Source organism: Malus domestica, chromosome 05, assembly GCF_042453785.1.
Source record: "Malus domestica chromosome 05, GDT2T_hap1".
NCBI classification, from domain to species: Eukaryota; Viridiplantae; Streptophyta; class Magnoliopsida; order Rosales; family Rosaceae; genus Malus; species Malus domestica.
In genome coordinates, this window is record NC_091665.1 from 37,727,666 (window position 1) to 37,750,617 (window position 22,952).

At 43.4% G+C, this 22,952-nt stretch overlaps 1 protein-coding gene and 1 pseudogene across 1 annotated transcript; both read left to right on the forward strand.

The window, feature by feature from the left end:
* Positions 1-4,915: 4,915 nt before the first annotated feature.
* Positions 4,916-22,946, forward strand: LOC103449961 (threonine--tRNA ligase, chloroplastic/mitochondrial 2-like; annotated as a pseudogene).
* LOC114823988 (uncharacterized) lies at positions 13,209-14,363 on the forward strand. The gene is made up of 2 exons (XM_029100082.2): positions 13,209-13,436; positions 13,517-14,363. The coding sequence occupies exons 1-2, from the start codon at positions 13,209-13,211 to the stop codon at positions 14,168-14,170; spliced, it is 882 nt and encodes a 293-aa protein (XP_028955915.2). The 3' UTR covers positions 14,171-14,363.
* Positions 22,947-22,952: the final 6 nt, after the last annotated feature.

The following is a 22,952-nucleotide window of genomic DNA, read 5'->3' on the forward strand; positions in this document are numbered from 1 at the left end:
TAATGCATCTCACATAATCATAAATTCACATAAACCATCTATAACTCACCTGATACTTACATGTGCGTCCGCAGCACCAATCACAATTATATGCAACTACTAATGCATGAATAAAATAGATATATACTTTGCATGGCATTTCATATCACATAATCATTCAAATTCATTTTATGGGAAAAAACATCAGTATGTAGGTACATATTGAAAACCAAAAGCCCACTCACTTTCCCCAAATTTTCAATTGTTCCCAAATTCGAGTTCAACTAACCCTAGTCTGGATGGTTGGGTTTATTAAGTGTATGTGCTTCTTACACCTTTCCTCCCTTGTTCAATTATAGATTGTGTCCTCTTCGACCATTAACATTGATTTCTCCATCTTTTCCCTCTGCTCATGCGGTGAGTAGTTGGGTCCAACGGCTGACGAATTGAAGGCTTTCAATTCAACTTCAACTGGGCCATAAAGGTCAATTGGGTATTGCAGATTGGTTGGTCCCCTTAGTTCCCTTCGTTCCCCTGGGTTCCTTTGCCCCTCCCCTGACGCATTTATTGCAGGATTAAGTGAGGAGCCCTCTAGCTCCTACCTAGGATGGAAATTCGACAGGGGAAATCATTTATCACAAGATCCCCTTTAACAGACTACAGATCTCCGGATTATCCTTGCAAATATTCAGATGTCAGGTACAATTACTCGGAAACTCAACCACCGATTAATAACTCAATTGCTCCTTGGTAAGAGTTGTGTTCTGGATCTGGGTAAGTATTGGTTATAGGCATTTTAAACACCTTAAGAAAGCTGGGGGTTTGCCGAGTTACGGTTTCAAACACTCTGAAGAATATCACCTAAAGGATAACTTTGTTGAACTGAGTTGGCCCAATCTGAAGTAGAGGATCTAGTGGTGCAGCTGGAGGAGTCGCTTGAACTCTCACATATGGAACAGAGTGTGAAGCTGGTAGGGGCAGCTCTGACCAAAAAAAAAAAAAAACCCTAAATAAATGGGGTGTTCGAAATATTCTGATGAGTGCTTGGGGTGAGTTTGGGGAAGTAAACATAAACTGGGTCCAAGAAAACACGTTCATCATTATAGTAAGAGATGAGGAGACGGCGAATCGAATACTAGAGCAGGTCCCTTGGGCAGTTATTAGTCAGAACTTATCTGTCAAAAGATGGCAAGAACTGGCACTTGAAGAGGTAATGTTGAGATAGGTCCCACTCTGGATCCAAATGAAGGGCGTGCTATTACATCTGAGCACAGAGGTAAATGCCAAGAAATTGGCAAGCCATATGGGAGAGGTTATTGAGATAGAAGAGCTGTCACTGGCTAGAGGGTTCTTAAGGGCCCGGGTGTTGGTGGATACAGATCACCCTCTTATGCGGATGTTGGCTTCCACGTCCGGGGGATAAGGAATCCTGGATCGAGTTTAGATATGAGCGGCTCCAAGTTTCTGCTATAGGTGTGGGAGGATCGGCCATGTCATGACGGAGTGTACCTTTTGAAAAAAGCAGGAGTGGGGCTGCTGGGTTTGGTGAATGGACTCGGATGAAACAACCCAGGCCTCTATAGGAGTATGTCCATCCACTACCAGTAATGCAATGCAATCGTCGCCATGCCGGAATGATGCGAGAGAAACGGAACTTAAGCTTTCAAGATAGGGTAGTCTCAACAAGCACGAAGGGGATTCTAGATTAGGGATCATCTGAACCCCAAAGGCTGGGAATTGTCTTCCATGATCTCGGGAGCCAGGGGAGAATTGGGGGGGGATTATTGCTATGGTGGGACCTCCTATTAGTGGAATTCTTCCCCCAGTGCAATGCGAGAATGTAATTCGGCCTAAAGCAGAACTAACAATCCAATCCTGGGTGTGAGTGATGACCTTGGTCTACTTCCGGTGGAAACCCACACCTTTGAAGAGGGGGAAAGGGAAAGGGGTAGAAGCTCCCACCAAACTTCAATCCAGGGATTCTTTAATGGCTTGGGCCTAAAGAGGAAAATTGATAGGAAGATTCAGGGGGGAGGACAAGCTCGGAGTAAAAGAGTGAAAAAAGGAGCAGGCTGCTTAGGAGGAGGAAGATGACAGCGAGTAGGGGGCGAAATCCCAGTATAAGTGGCGGTGGTGTAGAAGGTGGAATTTCTGTTCTCGTGGAGGCAAATCTGCTTGATGTGCCGATTGCTCAGGGGAAGAAAGTGAGAAGCCTGCGGGTTGGAAGCCCAAACCAGGATTCTGATGCACCTCAGACTAAGAGGGCGGGGGTGGAACCTTGTGGTGGTGGCGGCTGGCCCATAACAGTTGCACCATCGCCATGATCTACCTAATGTGGAACTGCCATGGTCTTGGGTCGGACGTTGTAGTTCGAGCTTTTCATGGGCTTATTAGGCGGTACAGACCCTGTGTGATCTTTCTGTCCAAGATGAAAATCTTGTATCATTTACTAGTCGGGTATACAAACTCTGTTCAACCTCCTTATCTCCGACAATCTTTAGCTTTGAAATTCTTTCCTCGCCAAGCTTTTCAACAATTGATCTGACATTTATAAAGTGTTAAATGGAGTATTAGCGCAGTCGTATACCATCCAACGGAGCATGATCAACCAAAACTGGTATGTGGTGGTAAGGATTAATAGAGTACTTAACTGCAATTTTTTGCTCAATATTATATGCACACAAATATGTATGTGTATCTGTGCCTGTCTGTGTACTTATGTACAGTTTTTTGCATAATTTTATAATATTTAACTTGCAAACAAAGAGCTAATGACAAGTTGCTTAAGAATGATTAATAGATCAATCAGTCACATTAAAGCTTATACAGTAATATTTTGTTGTAACTGAACTTAGTGATCATAATTCTATGTACTATTTGCCACAATGGAAATCGCATATGCTGTCAAGTGACACTAGAATCTGTGCTATTGCAGAAATTTGGAATGAAATTGCAGCTGTGTCAGGGGCTGAGTCCTTTATGACCACATCGAAAGAAACTACTGCCAGAATGAGAACCTCAAGCGGTCCAATTATAGTCAAAGCTACAGTGCTTTCTGTTGTGTCCAAAACCCAGAGCATGTTCGTAACTGTCCAGCAACTTAACATAAAAAAAAATTTAAAATGTTTGTGGAAGTCAAACTTGTAGTTAGGAGGAGGCTGAAATGCCTCTATGAATCTTCCCGGCTCCCAAAAAGAGTGGATAACCATGAGTTGCCATCAGTTGTCCCTCTTTAAAAAAAAAGAAAATTGAAAAATGATTATATAGGGTATTCAGTATTCTAGTGAGTACAAAGTATTATTTTAGAATTTTTGCCAACTGAGAAAATGAAGGACTTTCATGGGGTAAATTACCAAGTTTGACCTCTTTCTTGGTGAGTATTTGTTGCTTTGCCATTTGTTGTAGGGTCTATGGAAGTAGTATGCTAGAGATTTTCCCGTATATCGGAAACACATTTCGATACATCAAGTGTAATAATACAATTGATTGGAAATTTAAAAAAAAAATTCAACTAATTATATTATGACACTTGGTGTACTGAGATGTATTTTCAGCATACTGAAAAATTTCTCAATAGTATGCATACTTTGTCTCTTTCCCTACACTGCACACCATTGTACACCTCACGGGTCCATGTGTCAATGGATGCATGGTGTAAATAACGTCTCACTCGTTGGTTAGCTCTTCTCCTGTAGAAGTTTACGAACATCACCATCTTCCAATCTCAAACCCGAGAACGATGATGCTCACAGTTTGATGAAATATAGATTATGAGTTTGGATATAGGCTTTGCGATTTTTTCCATTAATCTAGTAATTCGTTCAGTCTACAATTCGGTTGGACTTGCCAAAGATTCTTTGCATAATTTTTTAATTTAATTGGATCCCTCAGTAAAAAGAGGGCTTCGAACTTAAAAAGTTTTGTGAGTTTTTGAACATTGAAGATAATAAAGTCCATGGTTTTTGTATTGGTTGTTTGTTTATTCTTTTTGATCGAATGAAAACTATTGGCGTTGTGAAAACTATTGGCGTTGAGATCTAAGGTTGTATGTCTAACAGTTAAAAACACTAGGAAATGTGTCGGATTTAGCTTTAAAATTAAGAGATTTTGGACCTTGAAGCATTTCTTAGGGAATAAAATAAATATCGGAATCCTTCTTTTCCTATTTAAATGCTAATTATTTTATTGTGATTTTGTATGTTTTCTTCAACGCCAGTTATTCTTAAATTAAGATAATGTTTTTTTTGTTAGGGAGTGAAGATGAATTTTAGAGACAGAAAAACAAAATTAGTAACATATAAACCTAAAATTGCAAATTAATCCAAAAATAACAAATAATTAGATAAAAAGTTATAGCCATATACATTTCTATATAATTTTTGAAAAAAAAGGAAAACTTATGTAATATGAATTTGTTTGTCAGAACATTATAATTACTTAGTAGGTAGAAGTGGCACTGTGCAATTTTGGGGTACATTTTAGTTTATTTACGAAATTGCCACTGAGTCTCTCTGCCCCCTGATTTAACGTTATTTGCAAAATTGCCACTGGGCTTCAGAAAGGGTTGTGGTCTTTGGGCTGGAATTTCCGTTCAGATTGGAGTTTTCGGTTCTGCTATCCACATCATCGCTGTGTAGGATCGCCGGCTGTGTGGAATTTGGTGAGGGGATGGTTACGTGTCCATCATCGTCGAAAGGTCTGCTTCGACTGCAACGTCTCCACTTTTCTTTCCGTTTCAACTTGTCTCTCACAAGCCTCTGCTTCAGTCGCTCTCGATCGTCGCCTTTTCTAAGGCGTCCGAGGGACAAAACCGAAAGCCAAACCTCCACCACAAATGAAGTCACGAACGCCACTCTCACTCACCCTCCACTGTTGCACACGAACCCAATCATAATTCTGAAATCCAAACACAACCCAGATGTTAATCCTTCAGAGAATGGCAGTGGCCACTTCTTCTTCCTTCCTCTCAATCCCTCTCCTAAAGACCTCTTCTTTGCTTTACCCAGTTAAACACTGCGCTTCGCCACTGAGCTCCGAGTTCAGGGCTCTGTCCCTCTACGGCGGTAGAAATGGAGTCTCCACCTCCTCGGCGATGGCCACGGAGGCTCGGATCTCGACCCAAGACGACAAATTGAAGGATGCCCAGATGGAGGTAGCTGATAAGCCTGAGAAAGTTGTTGCTTCCAACCAACGAGTCCTCCGAAAGCCTCATCAAAATTCGACACACGGTATTTATTGAAATTTCATTGCTTTGGATTGGATTTATGATTGTGTTATGTTAAATTGAAGTAGGAGTGCTTTCCTGTTGAATTTTTAGATTCGTAGGAGCTTCCCGTTTTTGAAAGTTTGATGCTTTTAATCAACTATTTTCAATTCTACGTTACCAATTGTCACCTGATTCTGTTGTGAAGAATGAGGAAGTGAGGATGAAGAAAATAAGAGCATAACTTTTCGGTAATTTGAAATTTGATCGAATAGGACATGGAAAAATGGGTGTACAGCAGTAGATAAGCTGCGAAAATTTTCATCCAGTTTTTGGGAATGTGAGAAGATACATGGGTTTCTATATTTTGATAAAGTGTTGAGGTCGAGCTATGTTCATTTTTTTCTGAATTTCCTTGTAGTTTGGTATTAATGGCGCCTTTTCCGCAGTTATGGTGATGAACTATTTATATGTGTTTGACTGCAGTGTGCACACGTGATGGCCATGGCTGTTCAAAAGCTCTTCCCGGATGCAAAAGTGACAATTGGTCCGTGGATAGAAAATGGGTTCTATTATGATTTTGATAGGGAGCCTTTGACGGACAAAGAGTTGAAGAGAATCAAGAAGGAGATGGTAAGTGGAATTTCTGTGTAAGTTATCATGTTTGTAACAAAGTTTTGGAACCATGAAACTATTGAAAACTATTCATGAACATTTCTTTTGTGATTTGTAGGATTGCGTCATTGGAAGAAACTTACCACTCATAAGAGAAGAAGTTTCAAGAGATGAAGCTTGTTGATGCACAAAATCAGCGAAGACTTTGGTACAACAGAAAGTGTCAGGTTTTATGACCTTCGCTTGGTTGCTTCGGTCACTAGTGAGGATAAGTACGTAAATGAATAGAGACAGATAAGCAAACACAGGATGTACGTGGTTCACCCAGATTGGCTACGTCCACGGAGTAGAGGAGTTCTTATTAGTAGTGAAGGGCTTACACAAGTACAAAGGATCAAGCTCTCAATTTAGTGAGTTCTTGTGAATGATTTAACACAAATGGCATTAGGCAATATTGTGGGGGAATGACCCCTATTTATAGAAAAACTTGTAGCTTTGTCACATTGACATGTGTCATGTTATGATTGGTTCTTGATGTTGACACGTGCTGCGCTCTGATTGGCTTCTAATCTTGACACGTGTCGAGTAGTGATTGGCCTCCTGGTCGGAGGGGAACTCTTCTGGGTCCTTGACAGTATAGCGTTGGCTGGTGCTCGGTAGTTTCGGGATTGGTCAAGTATGGTACAAACAGTGCTCCCCTAAGTTCCCGAGTGAGGGAAACTCCTCGGTTGGGGACTTGCAAGATCCAATCCCTTGAGTAATCACGAAACTTCTAAGTACCGAAGTGTGGTCTGATCTTCATCTGCCCTTCTCTGGAAGTACCTTTCCTCTATCCGGGAATGGTGTATTTAGCGGATGTTGACGCACAAGGTAATGTATCAATTTCACTTGAAGCTTAGTTGTAGTTTCGGGCTTAGTCAAGTGTGATACAAACCCTATAGTAGGAGTCCCCCAAGTCGCCGAGCTAGGAGATCTGCCGAAAGAGGTGACAGACAAGGTAAGCAGTCAAACTTCCAAGTAAGCAACCCAGGATCAGAGGTTTGACTTCGGCTTCCGGTTGATTGTTCTCCTTCTCCTTGTCTCTCATTCAACTGCCAGGATAAGGAGAAGCAAATGGATAAGAGATGATATGAGATACTTTTGCTTTTGAAGAAGTAACTTTCCACAGGCTTATTCTTGAACTGTGCTGGAGGGTTTTCTGGTGCCCTTCAGAGTATAAGGCCGATTCAAAAATTTGAGGGTCAAAACAAGTCCATCAAATCTAGAGTACGTTCGACCTTGATGATATGGGATACTTTTGCTGTTGACGGAATAATGAATGTGGTATGGAAAGGTGTCGTGTTGTAGTGATCTGTTTCAGCTCACCGTTGAACCTTCTGCTTCAATCTTTTGCATGGCAGAAGTGGTGTGCAACCTTTGCATTTAAATGGTCATTCAGAACATTCCTTCATAGTGACTCATCCACGCTTGGCAGCTTCAGTGTAAAGAGCCAATATCTGATCAACTGTCATGAGGTATTTGCCGGTGGAATTCGTGACCTTGACAGCAGTTGAGGATGAGTACTCGAGAGCAATGCTAAGTAAGCAACCAGGCAAAGGCTCCAGGCAGTCAGTTCCAAATTGGAGGTTTGATTTCAGGTTCCGACTGACTGCTCTCTTTCTCCTTGTCCTGCAGGTGTGGACAAGGACAAAGACAAAGACAGGGAGAAAGCATGATATAGGATACTCTTGCTTTCGACCCTGATGATATGAGATACTCTTGTTCTTGGTGTGGCTTATTTGCTGAGGTATTATCGGGGGGAAATAAAGCTGAGTATTTCGAGAGGTTATGTTGAGGGTGCCTTTTCGAATGCGAGAAAGGGTTGAGCATTTTTGCAGGTTTGCCTGTCCGTTGAGGAGGGAGGTCAATATATATAGGGATTTCCCAATAACAAGTAGCAATGCTATTCCTTTACCCTTCTTGGTCACAGCAATGTAGTGGGAGCTGCCAGCTTCACGTGTTTTAATTTTGTCAGAGCACTTTGAAAAAGTGGTATGTGGTATCTGGAAAGCTGATATTACGTGTGAAGATTGCAGACAAGCTTTATCTAAGGAAATCTGGCTCTCGAAGTTCTGCCTCTTCGGTTTTCGAACAAGCAATCCCGTCGAGGATCTGACTCTCGAGATTCGGAAAGCGGTGCTGCTCCGGTTTTTGAGAAAGTAATTATGTTGAGAGTCTTTTCTCGAATGTGAGTAAAGGTTGGACGTTCTTGCCAACCTGTCTTGCCGCAAAACACGGAGGTCGACACACATAGGGACTTTCCAGTTGTCAAGCAGTGGTGCTGTTCCTTTACCCTTATGGGTAATAGTAGGGTAGCTGGAACTTCGAAATTCTCATGCCTAAACTTTGTCAGAGATCTTTGACAAAGTTATATGTGGTACCCGAGGAGTTGATGGTGCATATGGAGAGCGGTGATTGAACAGTAAGATTCACGTGCTTTCTACTTCACCAGAAATCTTCGACAGATTGCCCGTAATTTCCGCAAAGCTGATTGTGCATGTGACAGGTGCTGACGAGGCTGCAAAAGCAGGTGCTTCTTCGATTTCTGAGATCGGTCCTCGTGGTCTCTGAGCAGCCCAGCTTTTGAGAAAGCAAACGCCTCTTCGATTTCTGAGATCGGCCCTCGTGGTCTCTAAGCAGCCCAGCTTTTGAGAAAGCAAACGCCTCTTCGATTTCTGAAGCTCCGTCGAGTGCAGATTTTTATAGAGGCTGGCATTAAGTTCCACATCACACTTGAATCTCTACCAGTAGAAGCTCATTTCTTGCACTTCTAAGATCTTGATTTGTCTGACCTCTTCCTTCTTCAACACATTTGAAAATGTCTGGACCCTCTGACCGTCGTTTTGACTTGAACCTTGGAGAAGAGACAGCCACGCCTTCTCCAGACAACATATGGCGCCCATCCTTCATATCCCCTACTGGTCCTCTTACCGTTGGGGATTCTGTGATGAAGAATGATATGACCGCTGCAGTGGTGGCCAGGAACCTTCTCACTCCCAAAGATAACAGACTACTTTCCAAACGGTCTGATGAGTTGGCTGTTAAGGACTCTCTGGCTCTTAGTGTTCAGTGTGCAGGTTCTGTGTCTAATATGGCCCAACGCCTATTTGCTAGAACCCGCCAAGTTGAATCATTGGCTGCTGAAGTGATGAGTCTCAAACAGGAGATTAGAGGGCTCAAGCATGAGAATAAGCAGTTGCACCGGCTCGCCCATGACTATGCTACAAACATGAAGAGGAAGCTTGACCAGATGAAGGAATCTGATGGTAAGGTTTTACTTGATCATCAGCGGTTTGTGGGTTTGTTCCAAAGGCATTTATTGCCTTCGTCCTCTGGGGCTGTACCTGGTAATGAAGCTTCAAATGATGAACCTCCAATGCCTCCTCCTTCTGGGGTTTTGTCAAGTACTGAGGCTCCGGATAACCACCCTCCGGTGCTTTCTCTTTCTGGAGCTCTACCGACTGCTGAGACTTCCCCTAAGCAACCTTTGTGAAGGCTCCCTTTTGTTTGTTTATTTTGACTCATGTATATGTACATATTTGTGGCTTATCGAAAATATTAATAAATAAGCTTTGCTTCATTTCAACATATTGTGTTAAATACACCAAAGCCTTCTTCATAAAGTTCTTTGAATTTTTGCTTTTGTTGAAACCTGTATTGTTGAAGCTTTGTGAGTGAAGCATGTAGTTTGAGGTAGTGTTCCCTTAATTTCCCGAGTGAGGAAAACTTCTCGGTTGGAGACTTGAAAAATCCAAGCCACTGAGTAGTCACGAACTTTTGAGTACCAAGGCGTAGTAGCATATGGTGGGAGTCCCCCAAGTCTCTAGTCGAGGGAGTTGACGAATGAGGTGTCTTGCTATAGGGAGATACACACACATACTGTTATGATAGAGGGTGTAACCGTTGGTGCATTACAATCATAATGGAAGCATCACAATGATGGAAGCATCACAATGATGAAAGCATCATAATGATGAAAACACCATAATGATGAAACATCATAATGATGTTTCTTTGGTGGAATTGTTTTTCATTTCCCCTAACACCCTGAATTGGTTTTCAAAATAAGACCATCATCTGTAGCTCGAATCACAAAGTTGTCTTCATGAAAGTTGTTCTTTAATTCCTTAACTACAACATATCCAAATTTGAGAGCCATCAGATCAGTACAACTCCAGAAATCCAGGTATGATGAGTGACTGTTTATCATTTGTCTGTCAACCCGTCAGATTTGTTGTGAGCTTTGAAACTCTATTTTCTCTTGCTCAGATCAGCATGCTTTCTTCATTGAAGTTGTTCCTCAGCTTGTGAACTACAACATATCCAAATTTGAGAGCCATCAGATCAGTACAACTCCAGAAATCCAGGTATGATGAGTGACTGTTTATCATTTGTCTGTCAACCCGTCAGATTTGTTGTGAGCTTTGAAACTCTATTTTCTCTTACTCAGATCAGCATGCTTTCTTCATTGAAGTTGTTCCTCATCGTCTATTTCATAACATATCAAAAATTCAGAATGAACTAATGGTTAAATATTTCCAGATCTTCGAAACATCACAGCAACTTCGAAATCTGCAAGAATCCGACTGTCATGCTTGGAGCTTCAACACTTTAATTTTCGTGGCTCAAACAGAAATGGTTCCTTCTTGAAAGTTGTTCATCTGCTCAAGAACTAGAGGGTGTCCAAAATTCAGCTCCATTGGAGAAAAGCAGCAGCTGCAAAAATTTGATAGAGAAAAGGAGGCGAAGCTTTGTTGGATTTCTAGGCTGGGGAAGATTCCAGTTTTTGTAGCAACTTCAGTACTGGTGAATTGCTTGTATTTTTGTCCACAACTAAATTTTGGACTTTGAATTATTATTTGATCTATCATAATATGTTTGGGAACATATATAAGTGAAAAAATAAGAAGGAAAATTTTGGGCCCTTGTGGGTGTAAAACAAAAAATGTTTATGTTTACCCAAGTGTTTTTGTACAAGTTCAAGGGCATCTTGGGTTTTGTGAACAAAATTTGTTTATTTGGAGCAAGGTTTTGTGTTGAAGCTTTCTAGGTGAAGCTTTGATGGTGAAGCTTTGATGGTGAAAGTATGTAGAGGGAGCTTTCTAGGTGAAGCTTTTTTAGGTGAAGCTGTGTAGGTGAAGCTTTTTTAAGTGAAGCTTTTCGGGTGAAGTTTTTTGGGTGAAGCTTTGTGGGTGAAGCTTTTTAGGTGAAGCTTTGTGGGTGAAGCTTTTGTAGGTGAAGCTTTGATGGTGAAGCTTTGTAGATGAAGCTTTCTTAGGTGAAGCTGTGTAGGTGAAGCTTTTTTAAGTGAAGCTTTTCGGGTGAAGTTTTTTGGGTGAAGCTTTTCGGGTGAAGTTTTTTGGGTGAAGCTTTGTGGGTGAAGCTTTTTAGGTGAAGCTTTGTGGGTGAAGCTTTTGTAGGTGAAGCTTTGATGGTGAAGCTTTGTGGGTGAAGCTTTTTAGGTGAAGCTTTGTGGGTGAAGCTTTTGTAGGTGAAGCTTTGATGGTGAAGCTTTCTTAGGTGAAGCTGTGTAGGTGAAGCTTTGAAGGTGAAGCTTTGTGGGTGAAGCTTTTTTAGGTGAAGCTTTGTGGGTGAAGCTTTTGTAGGTGAAGCTTTGATGGTGAAGCTTTGTGGGTGAAGCTTTTTAGGTGAAGCTTTTTAGGTGAAGCTTTGTGGGTGAAGCTTTTGTAGGTGAAGCTTTGATGGTGAAGCTTTCTTAGGTGAAGCTGTGTAGGTGAAGCTTTGAAGGTGAAGCTTTGTGGGTGAAGCTTTTTAGGTGAAGCTTTGTGGGTGAAGCTTTTGTAGGTGAAGCTTTGATGGTGAAGCTTTGTAGATGAAGCTGTTTTTTTTTTTTTTTTTTTTTTTTTTTTTTGGGCGCTTGACACGGTCTTCATTTGCTTGTTTTGTAGTGACTGTGGAAGACGGATTGCTTTCTGATTGAGAAGGGTTCCGGCATCGCTTTGCACCATCTTCATGTGGGTAATATAGGAACTTCCTTATGTGTTGATCATGCATGTAGTGATAGAATTTGTTTCTTCTTATTGTAGATGTCAGAGCCTGGAAGTTCTAGTGATGAGGGCTCTTCTAGCTTTAGCTCTAAGTCTGAGTCTGCAATGTCGGAGTCTTCAGGGTCTTTGTTAGAGTCCTGTACTAGAGAAACATTGGATGATCTTCCCAACCGTCGAACTTTAGCTATTGCTAGTTCTTCCTCCATGGCGTTGGGTGAGGGGGTTGTTTTTGATGCCATACCCATAGTTCGCTCTGAGTTCACAGCAGACCATCTAAAGAATAACTTGTTAAATAATGAGAAGCAGGTTGAGGTGCTAAGGCAGTCATGTAATATCCCTCGTAGTGTAGGGATACGCTTGGTACATGATGAAGAATGGCCTTCTGAGCCTCCCCAGGGTCATGTTATGTTCTACACCCAGATATTACTGACTTTAGGGGTGAGACTACCTTTACATCCGTGGTTGCAAAAGATGTTATCTTTGATCGGATATGCACCTGGGCAACTCAATCCTGGTTTCTGGGATACTTTGATTGGATTTTATATCATTTGGATGGAGTGTGGGTTGTGTGAGCCTTCCTTCCATCAGTGGCGTTACTGTTACAAGATGCGCCCAGCAAAATCATGCACTGGTTATGCCGAGTGTGCATGTCGGAGTGAGAGAGAGCGTATTGTGTATGGTAAGAAAAAGGCATACTACACATGGAAAAACCGTTGGTGCTTTCTGTATAATGATTGGGAGTATGATAAGGGTGTCACGCCTGAGCGACGTGTGCTTACTCACTTCCAGACTGTAGGTTGTAACGTATCAACCGTTCGTACTATTTGCTATTTGTTGTGGTCTTTTCTTGCTTCTAACACTTTGTTTCATGTAGTGACGCGGGGCACCATCCAACTGTTTGGGCAGGAGCTATCTGACATAGAGAAGGTGTTGAGGGTGCCCAAAGAGGATAGACACTTAAGCAAGCTACGACCCTTATTTCGTCGGTACGGTTTCCAACCCTTAGTTTCCGAGAGCCAGGCACGGTCGAGTAAGTTGTATCCTTCATGTAAACTTAGCTCAATTCCTTACTTTATTTGGAAAGTTGTATTTCTTATTTTGATTTTCCTTATGCAGTGGAGAAGGTAAGCAAGAAAACAGGGACTAGCACCCATAAAAGGAGAGCACCAGTGTTAGTTCCTTCGGAAGACATCCTACCGCATAAGAAAATTCATAAGTTCCGAAGGGAACCATCCGTTAGACCTAAGTCCCAAGATGGGGTCCTTAAGGGGCCTGTCTTTAGGAAGACTGGAGTCAAGGCCGTTGAAAATGCTGCTGCCGTAGTTGTAGGAGAAGGGAGCCGACTGTTGCCTCATCCTCTTACTATGGAGCACATTGTCCAGGAAAATGATCCCGGTTCCCGCCATGAGGGGAAAGGCAAGGAAAGAGCTGGCAGTGTCCCGTGGAAGGACTTGAGGGTTGCCACGCGGCCAAAGGATTTTGGGGATATCAACAATTGCTTGGCAGGGCGTCGATTCGCCTTCGATGAGCTCGGAGAGCCCTTAGCTAAGGATGAATCGGATTGCGACCGGATGTTGAAGCTGTCTTCATATGTGAATGTTACTTTGTCATTTCCTTACTTTTTCCTCTTTATTATCATTATTTAGGTAGTGATGATCGTCTTGCCATGCAGGTCATGGCCGAGTATCACGACAGACTGCAAGAGGTTGAGCGGTACAAGGCAAAACTGAAGGAGAATAAGCAGCTTGTGGACGAGGCCCGAAGGAATAAGGGACTTTTGACTCAGGCTCTCCAACTGAAGGACGAAACCATGGAGAGCTTGAAAAGGCGAAATGGTGAGAACCTAAGGCTTAAGAAATTGTTTGAGGCAACTAAAAAACAGTTGGAGGTGGCTACCTTGGAGGTATCCAAGGTTAGGGGAGAATTGGATGGTGCCTTAGTTGAGATTTCTGAACTGGAGAAGAGCATTCCAACTGAAAGGGAGGCTGCTGTGCAAGAATACTTAAGTTCTTCGACCTTTCATCTTGCTATTAAACCCCACTGTGCTCAAGAAGCTCGCTTTGAAAAAAGGAAATGGATGGCCGTCCTTGATCGTTATGATGATGGGAGCATTCTTCGAAAATACCACGAAGATATAGATGAGCATCATCGAAAGGGCGAGACATTTGTCCTTGCTGTTGATCCTAGCAGCGAAGATGAGTCTGATAATGAAGGTAGTGCTGATGCACAGACTCAGCATGGTGAAGAGGGTCTTGGGGATGCAGAGGATGATGGTAGGACGCGGAGTGATACTGCCAGGGGTTCGGCTTCAGATAAGAATGAATAGCAGTGTCTTTACTATCTGCATGTATTCTGGATGTAGTAGTCTGATGTGTGTATAACATGTGCCCATGTTATAAGCTTGAGAGTTTTGGATTTTAGGTGTTTATGAGTGTTTGCACTATTATTAATGCATGTTTGGCTATGTATGAATAGATCTATTGTTTGGATATAAGCCCTTGTTTGGTTGTTCCTTTCTTTGTATAGTCTTGTCGACACATACTTAGATTTTGTTTCGTGTTGGATATATCTGCTTTGAGGTTTCAACACTTGAGTGTTCCATTGCTAGGAATGTAAAAGAGTGAGGGCTGAGTTGGCTAAATTACCTCTTTATTGAATTCATTGCCAAATGGCCTTCATTACATAGGATGCCGAACGGCTATAGCTCAACACTTGTACATCGTGAGTCTATTTGTAGTAGTACTTCAAGTGATCAGCGTTCCATGGATGGCCAAGGGTCTTGCCATCGGAGCTTCTAAGTGTGTAAGAGCCAGGGCGACTGATGCCAATGACTTCATACGGTCCATCCCAGTTTGGACTAAGTGTGCCTTCACTCGGGACTCTGTCGCAGAGTAATCTTTTCTTTAAGACCCAGTCTCCTATTTTGAAAGAACGAGGCTTGACCCTAGAGTCATAATAGTTGGAGATGCGCTGCTTGTAGGCGACATTCCTCAAGTGAGCTTGGTTTCTGTGTTCCTCGACTAAATCCAAGTTGAGGGTGAGTTGTTTGTCATTTTCACTTTGAATGTAGTTCTGGACTCGGAATGTTGCTTGCTCGAGCTCAACAGGGACAACCGCCTCTGTGCCAAAGGCAAGTGAGAATGGAGTTTCTCCTGTTGAAGTCCGATATGAAGTGCGATATGACCAAAGAACTTGGGGTACAAATTCTGGCCAACAACCTTTAACTTTGTCCAAGCTGGTTTTCAAAGTGCGCTTGATTATTTTGTTGATGGCCTCAACTTGTCCATTAGACTGGGGATGAGCTGGAGAGGCAAAGCATAAGTTGATGTTGAACTTAGAGCAGAACAACCTGAACTTCTTGTTGTCAAACTGTCGCCCATTGTCAGTGACTATCGCATTGGGAATGCCGAATCTACAAAGGATGTTCTTCCACACGAAGTCTTCTATCTTTGCTTCAGTAATGGTTGCCAAGGGTTCTACTTCGGCCCACTTTGTGAAGTAGTCCACTGCAACGACTGCGTAACAGACTTTGCCCTTCCCTGCCGGCATTGGGCCGATCAAATCAAGTCCCCACTGGGCGAAGGGCCAAGGGCTGATCATAGGAGTAAGAGGCTCTGGAGGGGAATGAGGAATAGTTGCATATCGTTGACATTTGTCACATGAGCGGGATACTTTGATGGCATCCTGGTGGAGTGTTGGCCAGTAATATCCTTGGCGAAAAGTCTTGTGTGCTAGGGACCGAGATCCAGCATGATCTCCACAGACTCCCTCATGTATTTCCCGAAGGACGATTTCCGCCTCGGCAGGCGTAAGACACCTTAAGTATGGCAGGCTAAAACCTCGCTTATAGAGTTGATCATTGATAATCAGGTAGCGGGTAGACTTGTATCGAATTTGCTTAGCCTGGACTTTATCATTTGGGAGGGTGCCATAAGCAAGGAAATTATATATCGGGGTGATCCAACTATCCCCCTGTTGTAAGTTGCATACTTCTGCGGCCATGGTGCTTGGTGTTGCCAACAGTTCGACATGAATTTTTCTTCCAATCTTGTCTTCCACAGCTGAGGCGAGGCGAGCCAGGGCGTCTGCATGACTGTTTGCCGCTCGAGGAACTTGGGTGATCTGGTAGTGGAAGTGCTTGAGCAAAAGTTGTGTTTGCGCAAGATATGCTGCCATGGAGCTGTCCTTAGCATCAAAGTTGTTGGTAACCTGGTTGACCACTAATTGGGAGTCACTGAAAATATCAATTTGTTTAACCCCGAGGTGTTTGGCCAAACGTAATCCTGCTAGAAGGGCTTCATACTCGGCCTCATTGTTTGATGCCTTGAATTTGAAACGAAGAGCATACTCCATTGCTACTTTGTCGGGCGTAGTCAAGACTAGTCCCGCTCCACAGCCCTGTTGGTTGGATGAGCCATCAACATACAGACTCCATGCTGAGGTCGTTGATTCTACTTTCTGAGCTTCCGATGGTAATGAAGCTACTGCTTCAGGTGTAGAAGCAATGTCAACAGGATATGTGAAGTCGGCGATGAAATCTGCTACTGCTTGGCCTTTTTCGGCTGGTTTTGGTTGGTAGGAGATGTCAAACTCACCCAATGCTATCGCCCATTTGATCATTCGTCCAGACGTGTCAGGACTCTGGAGTATCTGTCGAAGAGGGTGATTGGTAAGCACGATGATGGCGTGTGCTTGAAAATAAGGGCGAAGTTTCCGAGCAGACATGACCAATGCTAGAGCTAATTTCTCAATGTTGGAGTATCGTGTCTCCGCATCTTGTAGGGCCTTGCTAGCGTAGTAGACGGGCCGTTCGACACCACTGTCCATTCGAATAAGAACAGAACTGACTGCTGAAGCCGAAACCGATAGATAGATGATGAGAGTGTCACCAACTTCTGGTTTGGAGAGCAGAGGGGCTTTACTCATGTACTCTTTGAGGTTCCTGAATGCCTTGGCACATTCCTCCGTCCATGTAATGTACTTCTTATTTCCCTTGAGTGCTTTGAAGAAAGGAGCACATCTGTCTGTGGCCTTAGAGATGAATCTGGTTAAGGCTGCCACCTTGCCAGTAAGGCTTTGGATGTCTTTTGAAGTTATTGGCTATTTCATGTCGAGGATTGCTTTGATCTTTTCAGGGTTAGCTTCAATGCCTCGTTGGCTAATCATGAAGCCTAAGAATTTGCCAGAGCCCACGCCGAAGGCACATTTGTTGGGGTTCAACCTCATTCGATACCTCTTTAGAATGGTGAAAGTTTCAGATAGGTCGGTGATGTGTTGGTCAGCATGTTTGCTTTTGACTAGCATATCATCAACGTAAACTTCCATGTTCTTCCCAATTTGTTCGGCGAACATTGAATTGACCAGTCTCTGATAAGTTGCTCCTGCATTCTTTAGGCCGAAAGGCATGACTTTATAGCAATATAGTCCCCTGTCAGTAGTGAAGGCCGTGTGTTCTTGGTCTGAGGGGTTCATGAGGATTTGGTTGTATCCTGAATAAGCGTCCATAAAGCTCAAGAGCTCACACCCTGCCGTAGAGTCTATGAGCCTGTCAATAAGAGGAAGAGGGAAACTATCTTTCGGACACCCTTTGTTTAGGTCGGTGTAGTCAACACACATCCTCCACAAGACCTTTTGAAGCGAAAGACTTTCTTTGGTCGGATTTTTCCTAACAAGGACCACATTTGCTACCCATGTCGGGTAATTGACTTCGCGGACAAAGCCTATGCCTTTGAGTTTTTCAACTTCTGCTTTCATTGCCTCGTATCGTTCAGCGTCATAAGATCTTCGCTTCTGTCTCACCGGCTTGATCTTGGGGTCAATACTCAAACGATGACAGATGACATCGGGAGAGATGCCTGGCATGTCCTCGTATGACCAGGCGAAGACTTCAGTGTTCTCTTTCAAAAAAGATATCAATGCTAACCGAAGGGGTGGTGACAATGTGGTGCCAATATTCACCATGCGGTCTGGATGATCTCTTGAGATAGGTACCTTCTCCAACTCTTCAGCAGGTTGGGCTTGCTGGGTGAAAGAGTCATCTCGAGGATCATCGGGTTGATTGTTGCTATCAGGAAGATCCAAGGTCGCTTCATCTAGGCTGGTCTTTATGACTTGGTCATGTACAGACAGGGTTTCCTTGGGTCCGGGCAAGTGTTGTTGCTTAACTGAAGTGTTGTAACATGATCGTGCACTAAGCTGATCTCCTCTGATGTAGCCGTTGCCATGGGGGGTTGGAAATTTCATCAACAGCATATGCGTGGATACCATAGCCTTGAGATCATTGATGCCTGTGCGCCCAAAGATGACATTGTATGCCGTTGGGCAGTCAACCACTAGGAAGTTAGTGGTAATGGTAGCCGTGTAAGGGCCTGTACCAATAGTAAAGGGTAAATGTATGCTCCCTAAGGGTTGCACGATATCACCGGAGAAGCTTATCAGAGGAGAAATCGAGCGATCGAGCAAGTGTTCAGCTACACTGAGTGCCCTGAAAGCTTCGGCAAACATGATATTGACCGAAGCCCCTGTGTCTACGAGGATTCGTCGAACATCAAAGTTGGCTATGTGAGCCTCCACGATCAATGGGTCGTTATGAGGGTAGATGATGCCTCTTTCTTCCTCAGGGTAGAAACATATCGGATCCCAGTTAGGTTTTTGATACTTCCCTCCCCTGATGTCTTCTACGTGAAACACTTGGTGACCAGGCCTCAGACTTCGTTCACTGTTTTTCATGGCCCTATTGGAAGATTCAGATATGGGTGTGCCGCCGCTTATGGAATATATGACATTCACCTGGCGTTGGTTACGGTTATCCCTTTGAGGGTGAAGAAGGAATTGATCAATTTTTCCTTCTCGTGCCAAAGCTTCAATACGATCACGGAGGATGATACATTTCTCGCTATCATGGCCGTTATGCTCATGGTAGCAACAAAACGTGCCCGCGTTATTCGGGGGCGTGTAATCTGGGTGCCTCGGCTTTGGCTTTGGTATCAGGTGAGCTATGCTGGGGTAAATGGCCGCGCATGTGGCATTCAAGGGCGTGTATGTCTCATACCTTGGGGTAGGGGGTATCTTGACGCGGGTTTGACCCACTGCATTGACTGCCTGGGGGCGAGCGTTATTGTGGCGATACCCTTGGTTATCGGGATAGTGTCCCTTACTCTTTTTACTGAAAGAAGAGTGGTGAGGATGGAAATCCTTCCTCTTGCCTTGAAATTGATATGTCTGTTGATTCGGTGAAGCATTATGCAAGGCACGGGGAGGTGCCACTGCTGTTTGGGAAGTCGAGGTCTTCTCATTTAGGTGAGTCTGGCTTCCACCTCCCACTTGTTGATAAAGGATGGTTGTAGGGGGTTTCTCCTGATATGTCTTTGCCTCGGCGGAGGCATGGTTATAAGCCTGCGCCATCACCTCAGAGTAAGTCTTCCAAGTATTGGCATTGATCATGTATTTAAAGAAACAATCACGTAGGCCTGCCGTGAAGGCTTTGAGGGCAGTCTTGTCGTCTGCCTCGGCACACCGGGAGTATTCATGGCTGAAGCGGCCAGCATACATACGTAATGACTCGTCTGGCTTCTGGCGGATAGTGTACAAGTCATCTGCAGAGTGCAAGCGATCGGTTTGGAAAATGTGTTGGGAAACAAATAGTTTCCTCAATTCCTCAAATGAGTCTACCGTCTCAGGTGTAAGACGACAATACCAATTTAGAGCTCCGCCAGAGAGGGTGGAGGGGAAGAGAAGACATCGCTCTTCGTCGGTGTGCATCCGGTATGCCATGGTGGACTCAAAGAGGTTAAGGTGCTCAATCGGGTCCTCTTTCCCAGTATAAAGTTGCAAGCCAAGCTTCTGCTTTGTCTTTGCTTGAAGGGGGGTGTTGAGGATCCTCCTTGTAAGAGGGCCAGGCCTGGGTTGGTTCCAGTCAGGTATTTCAGCCTGACGTTCAGCCTTCAACTTGTTTACTTCCTCAAGAAGTTGTAGGACAAGGGGGTCCTGAGTGGAGTTATGTGTCACTGGAGCTTTCTTTCGTAAATCTCCATCTCCTCTTGGAATTAGGAAGGTTTGATTAAGGGCATGTGATTTTTCCCTGGACTCGCTGTACTGGCTTCCAGGGTATGTCTGTCGGAACACCTCTGAGTCCCCTGTACCCTCATGTCTCTCTAAGACTTGTTGCCCATTCCCCAAATTGGTGGCCGGCTTGGGCCGTGGCAGGGGACCGAGTCTCTCAGAAATCCTTGGGTCATTAATCTTTGAGCTTATATGGATGGAATTCTCTCGACGTTGCTTCAGGAAATCCCGACAATCGCGAAAGACGGCTTTCGATCCTTCTGCCCCTTCAGCAAAGAGGTGTCTCCCTCCACTTCTCATGGTTCGGGTCGAAACAACTGGGTTAAGAGAAGCCTCATGTTGATTATCAAGTCGAGGGGTAATCTGTTCCCTATCAGGGATATCTATGTCGAATGCATGTGACCCTCCATGTTGGAGGGCACCCGGTTGATGGTTGACTTCCACGGGGGCAACAAGCTTGCGTGTCTGAGCTTGCCTAGCTTCGTGGAGTGTCTCGAAGAGCTTCTCATATTGCTCCTGGAGGACCTCATTCCTCATTGCTATCTTGTTGTTCTGAGCTTCCAACTCATCGACTTTAGCTTGAAGAAGAACTCGTTTTCCTTCCTTCTTTCGTTGTTTCGCACTATGTGCAAGGGGGGTGTCATTCTGTGTGCTGTGGCTTCCTTCGCTTCCCATGTTGGAGAGGGATGCCTGGTCAAAAGAAAGTGTACGAATGATAGAAACCAGCTTGACACAGCTGAAGAGAGTAGGAATAAGTGTCGGTTCCCACAAACGGCGCCAAATGTTGATGCACAAAATCAGCGAAGACTTTGGTACAACAGAAAGTGTCAGGTTTTATGACCTTCGCTTGGTTGCTTCGGTCACTAGTGAGGATAAGTACGTAAATGAATAGAGACAGATAAGCAAACACAGGATGTACGTGGTTCACCCAGATTGGCTACGTCCACGGAGTAGAGGAGTTCTTATTAGTAGTGAAGGGCTTACACAAGTACAAAGGATCAAGCTCTCAATTTAGTGAGTTCTTGTGAATGATTTAACACAAATGGCATTAGGCAATATTGTGGGGGAATGACCCCTATTTATAGAAAAACTTGTAGCTTTGTCACATTGACATGTGTCATGTTATGATTGGTTCTTGATGTTGACACGTGCTGCGCTCTGATTGGCTTCTAATCTTGACACGTGTCGAGTAGTGATTGGCCTCCTGGTCGGAGGGGAACTCTTCTGGGTCCTTGACAGTATAGCGTTGGCTGGTGCTCGGTAGTTTCGGGATTGGTCAAGTATGGTACAAACAAAGCTCACAAAAGCATAACCGCTCTCAACGAACCATACAAATTGGAAATTTTGGATAGGATTAAAGAAGATCCCATTACCATATATCATATTGGTAAGGGTTTCACTATTTTCAGGCTCAATATAGTATGGAAGGTGATGATTTGATGTGCAGGAACTGTGCGTAAAGGAATAAAAAAGAGAGGGCGGGGGTGTGCTCAGGGAAAACAATGTTGTTGGTGCTCTTTAAAAATGAGTTATTGATATGCAGATTGAAAAGGAGACTAATTTAAAGGTGGGAGGAACCTTTTGGTCAAGCTAACCAAATTATACTTATGTTTATACATATGCATGCTTGTATTGGGATTTGATTGTGTTTTGAACTAGCATCCTGTCATATTAGACTGTCTTTATGTCATAATTCCTCATAGTATGCCAAATTCTTCATAGGTGATGAATGGTGTGACCTATGTGCGGGGCCCCATGTTGAAAAAATTGGAAATATTAACAGAAAAGTTGTCGAACTTGAGTCTATTGCTGGTGCCTACTGGAGAGGAGATGAAAAGAAACCAATGCTGCAGAGGATCTATGGCACTGCATGGGAGAGTGAAGATCAATTGAAGGCATTTCAAAGAGGAAGCTAAACGTCAAGATCACAGGTGCCTTGGTCAAGTTCTTGACCTGTTTTCTATACAGGTACTCAGATTTGCCCTGAATCTCTTTCTGCTGTTTACGCAGATTTATCAGTTAGCAATCCCATTATTGTAATTATGAGGATTCTTGCATTGAACATTTTCATTGTTGAATTTTCACAGAATGATGCTGGTGGGGGTTTAGTGTTCTGGCATCCAAAGGGTGCTATTGTGAGGCATGTAATGGAAGATTTGTGGAAAAAGATCCACATAGAACGTGGTTACGATCTGCTGTATACTCCACATGTTGCAAAGGCGAACCTTTGGCAGATAAGTGGTCATCTGGATTACTACAATGAGAATATGTATGATCAAATGAATGTTGAGGATGAACTTTATCAGCTTTGACCGATGAACTGCCCTATCATATCATGAATTTCCTATTCGAGTTGCTGAGTTGGGAGCCGTATATAGATACGAATTATCTGGAAGCTTGCATGGTCTTTTTCGTGTAAGAGGTTTTACTCAGGTATGGTGTTAGTATTTGCAAACTGTTAGTCTATAATCCTAGGTGTATGAAGTGTTTTTTTTTTGTTTAACCTCGGGACCTGTTGCAGGATGATGCCCACATATTTTGTCTAGAGATCAGATCAAAGATGAAATTAGGGGTGTCCTAGATCTTACCGAAGAACTTTTGTTGCAATTCGGCTTCAGCAAATATGAGGTCAATCTCTCTATGAGGCCAGAGAAAGCTGTTGGAGATGATGATATATGTATGGGTGAAACCGTGAAAGCAACATCTGCCCTTAGAGATGCTTTGGATAATAAAGGTTGGAGCTATCAAATTGATGAAGGTGGTGGTGCCTTTTATGGTCCAAAGATTGATCTTAAGTTGAGGATGCCCTTGGAAGGAAGTGGCAGTGCTCAACTATACAGGTTAATCCTGAACTCATGACGGGATAATTCTAGTGTGTGCTTTGTTTTTTAATTTGTAGTCTCTCCGTCTATCTCTGTATCACTTTGTAAAATGTTCATTGGAGATTTGAGCATCTTTTTTGAATTGAGCGAATTACATGGATTTGTTTGATAGACTAAAGCCACTTATTATTGTTATTTTAAATTGTTTGATCTTTTGTATTTCCC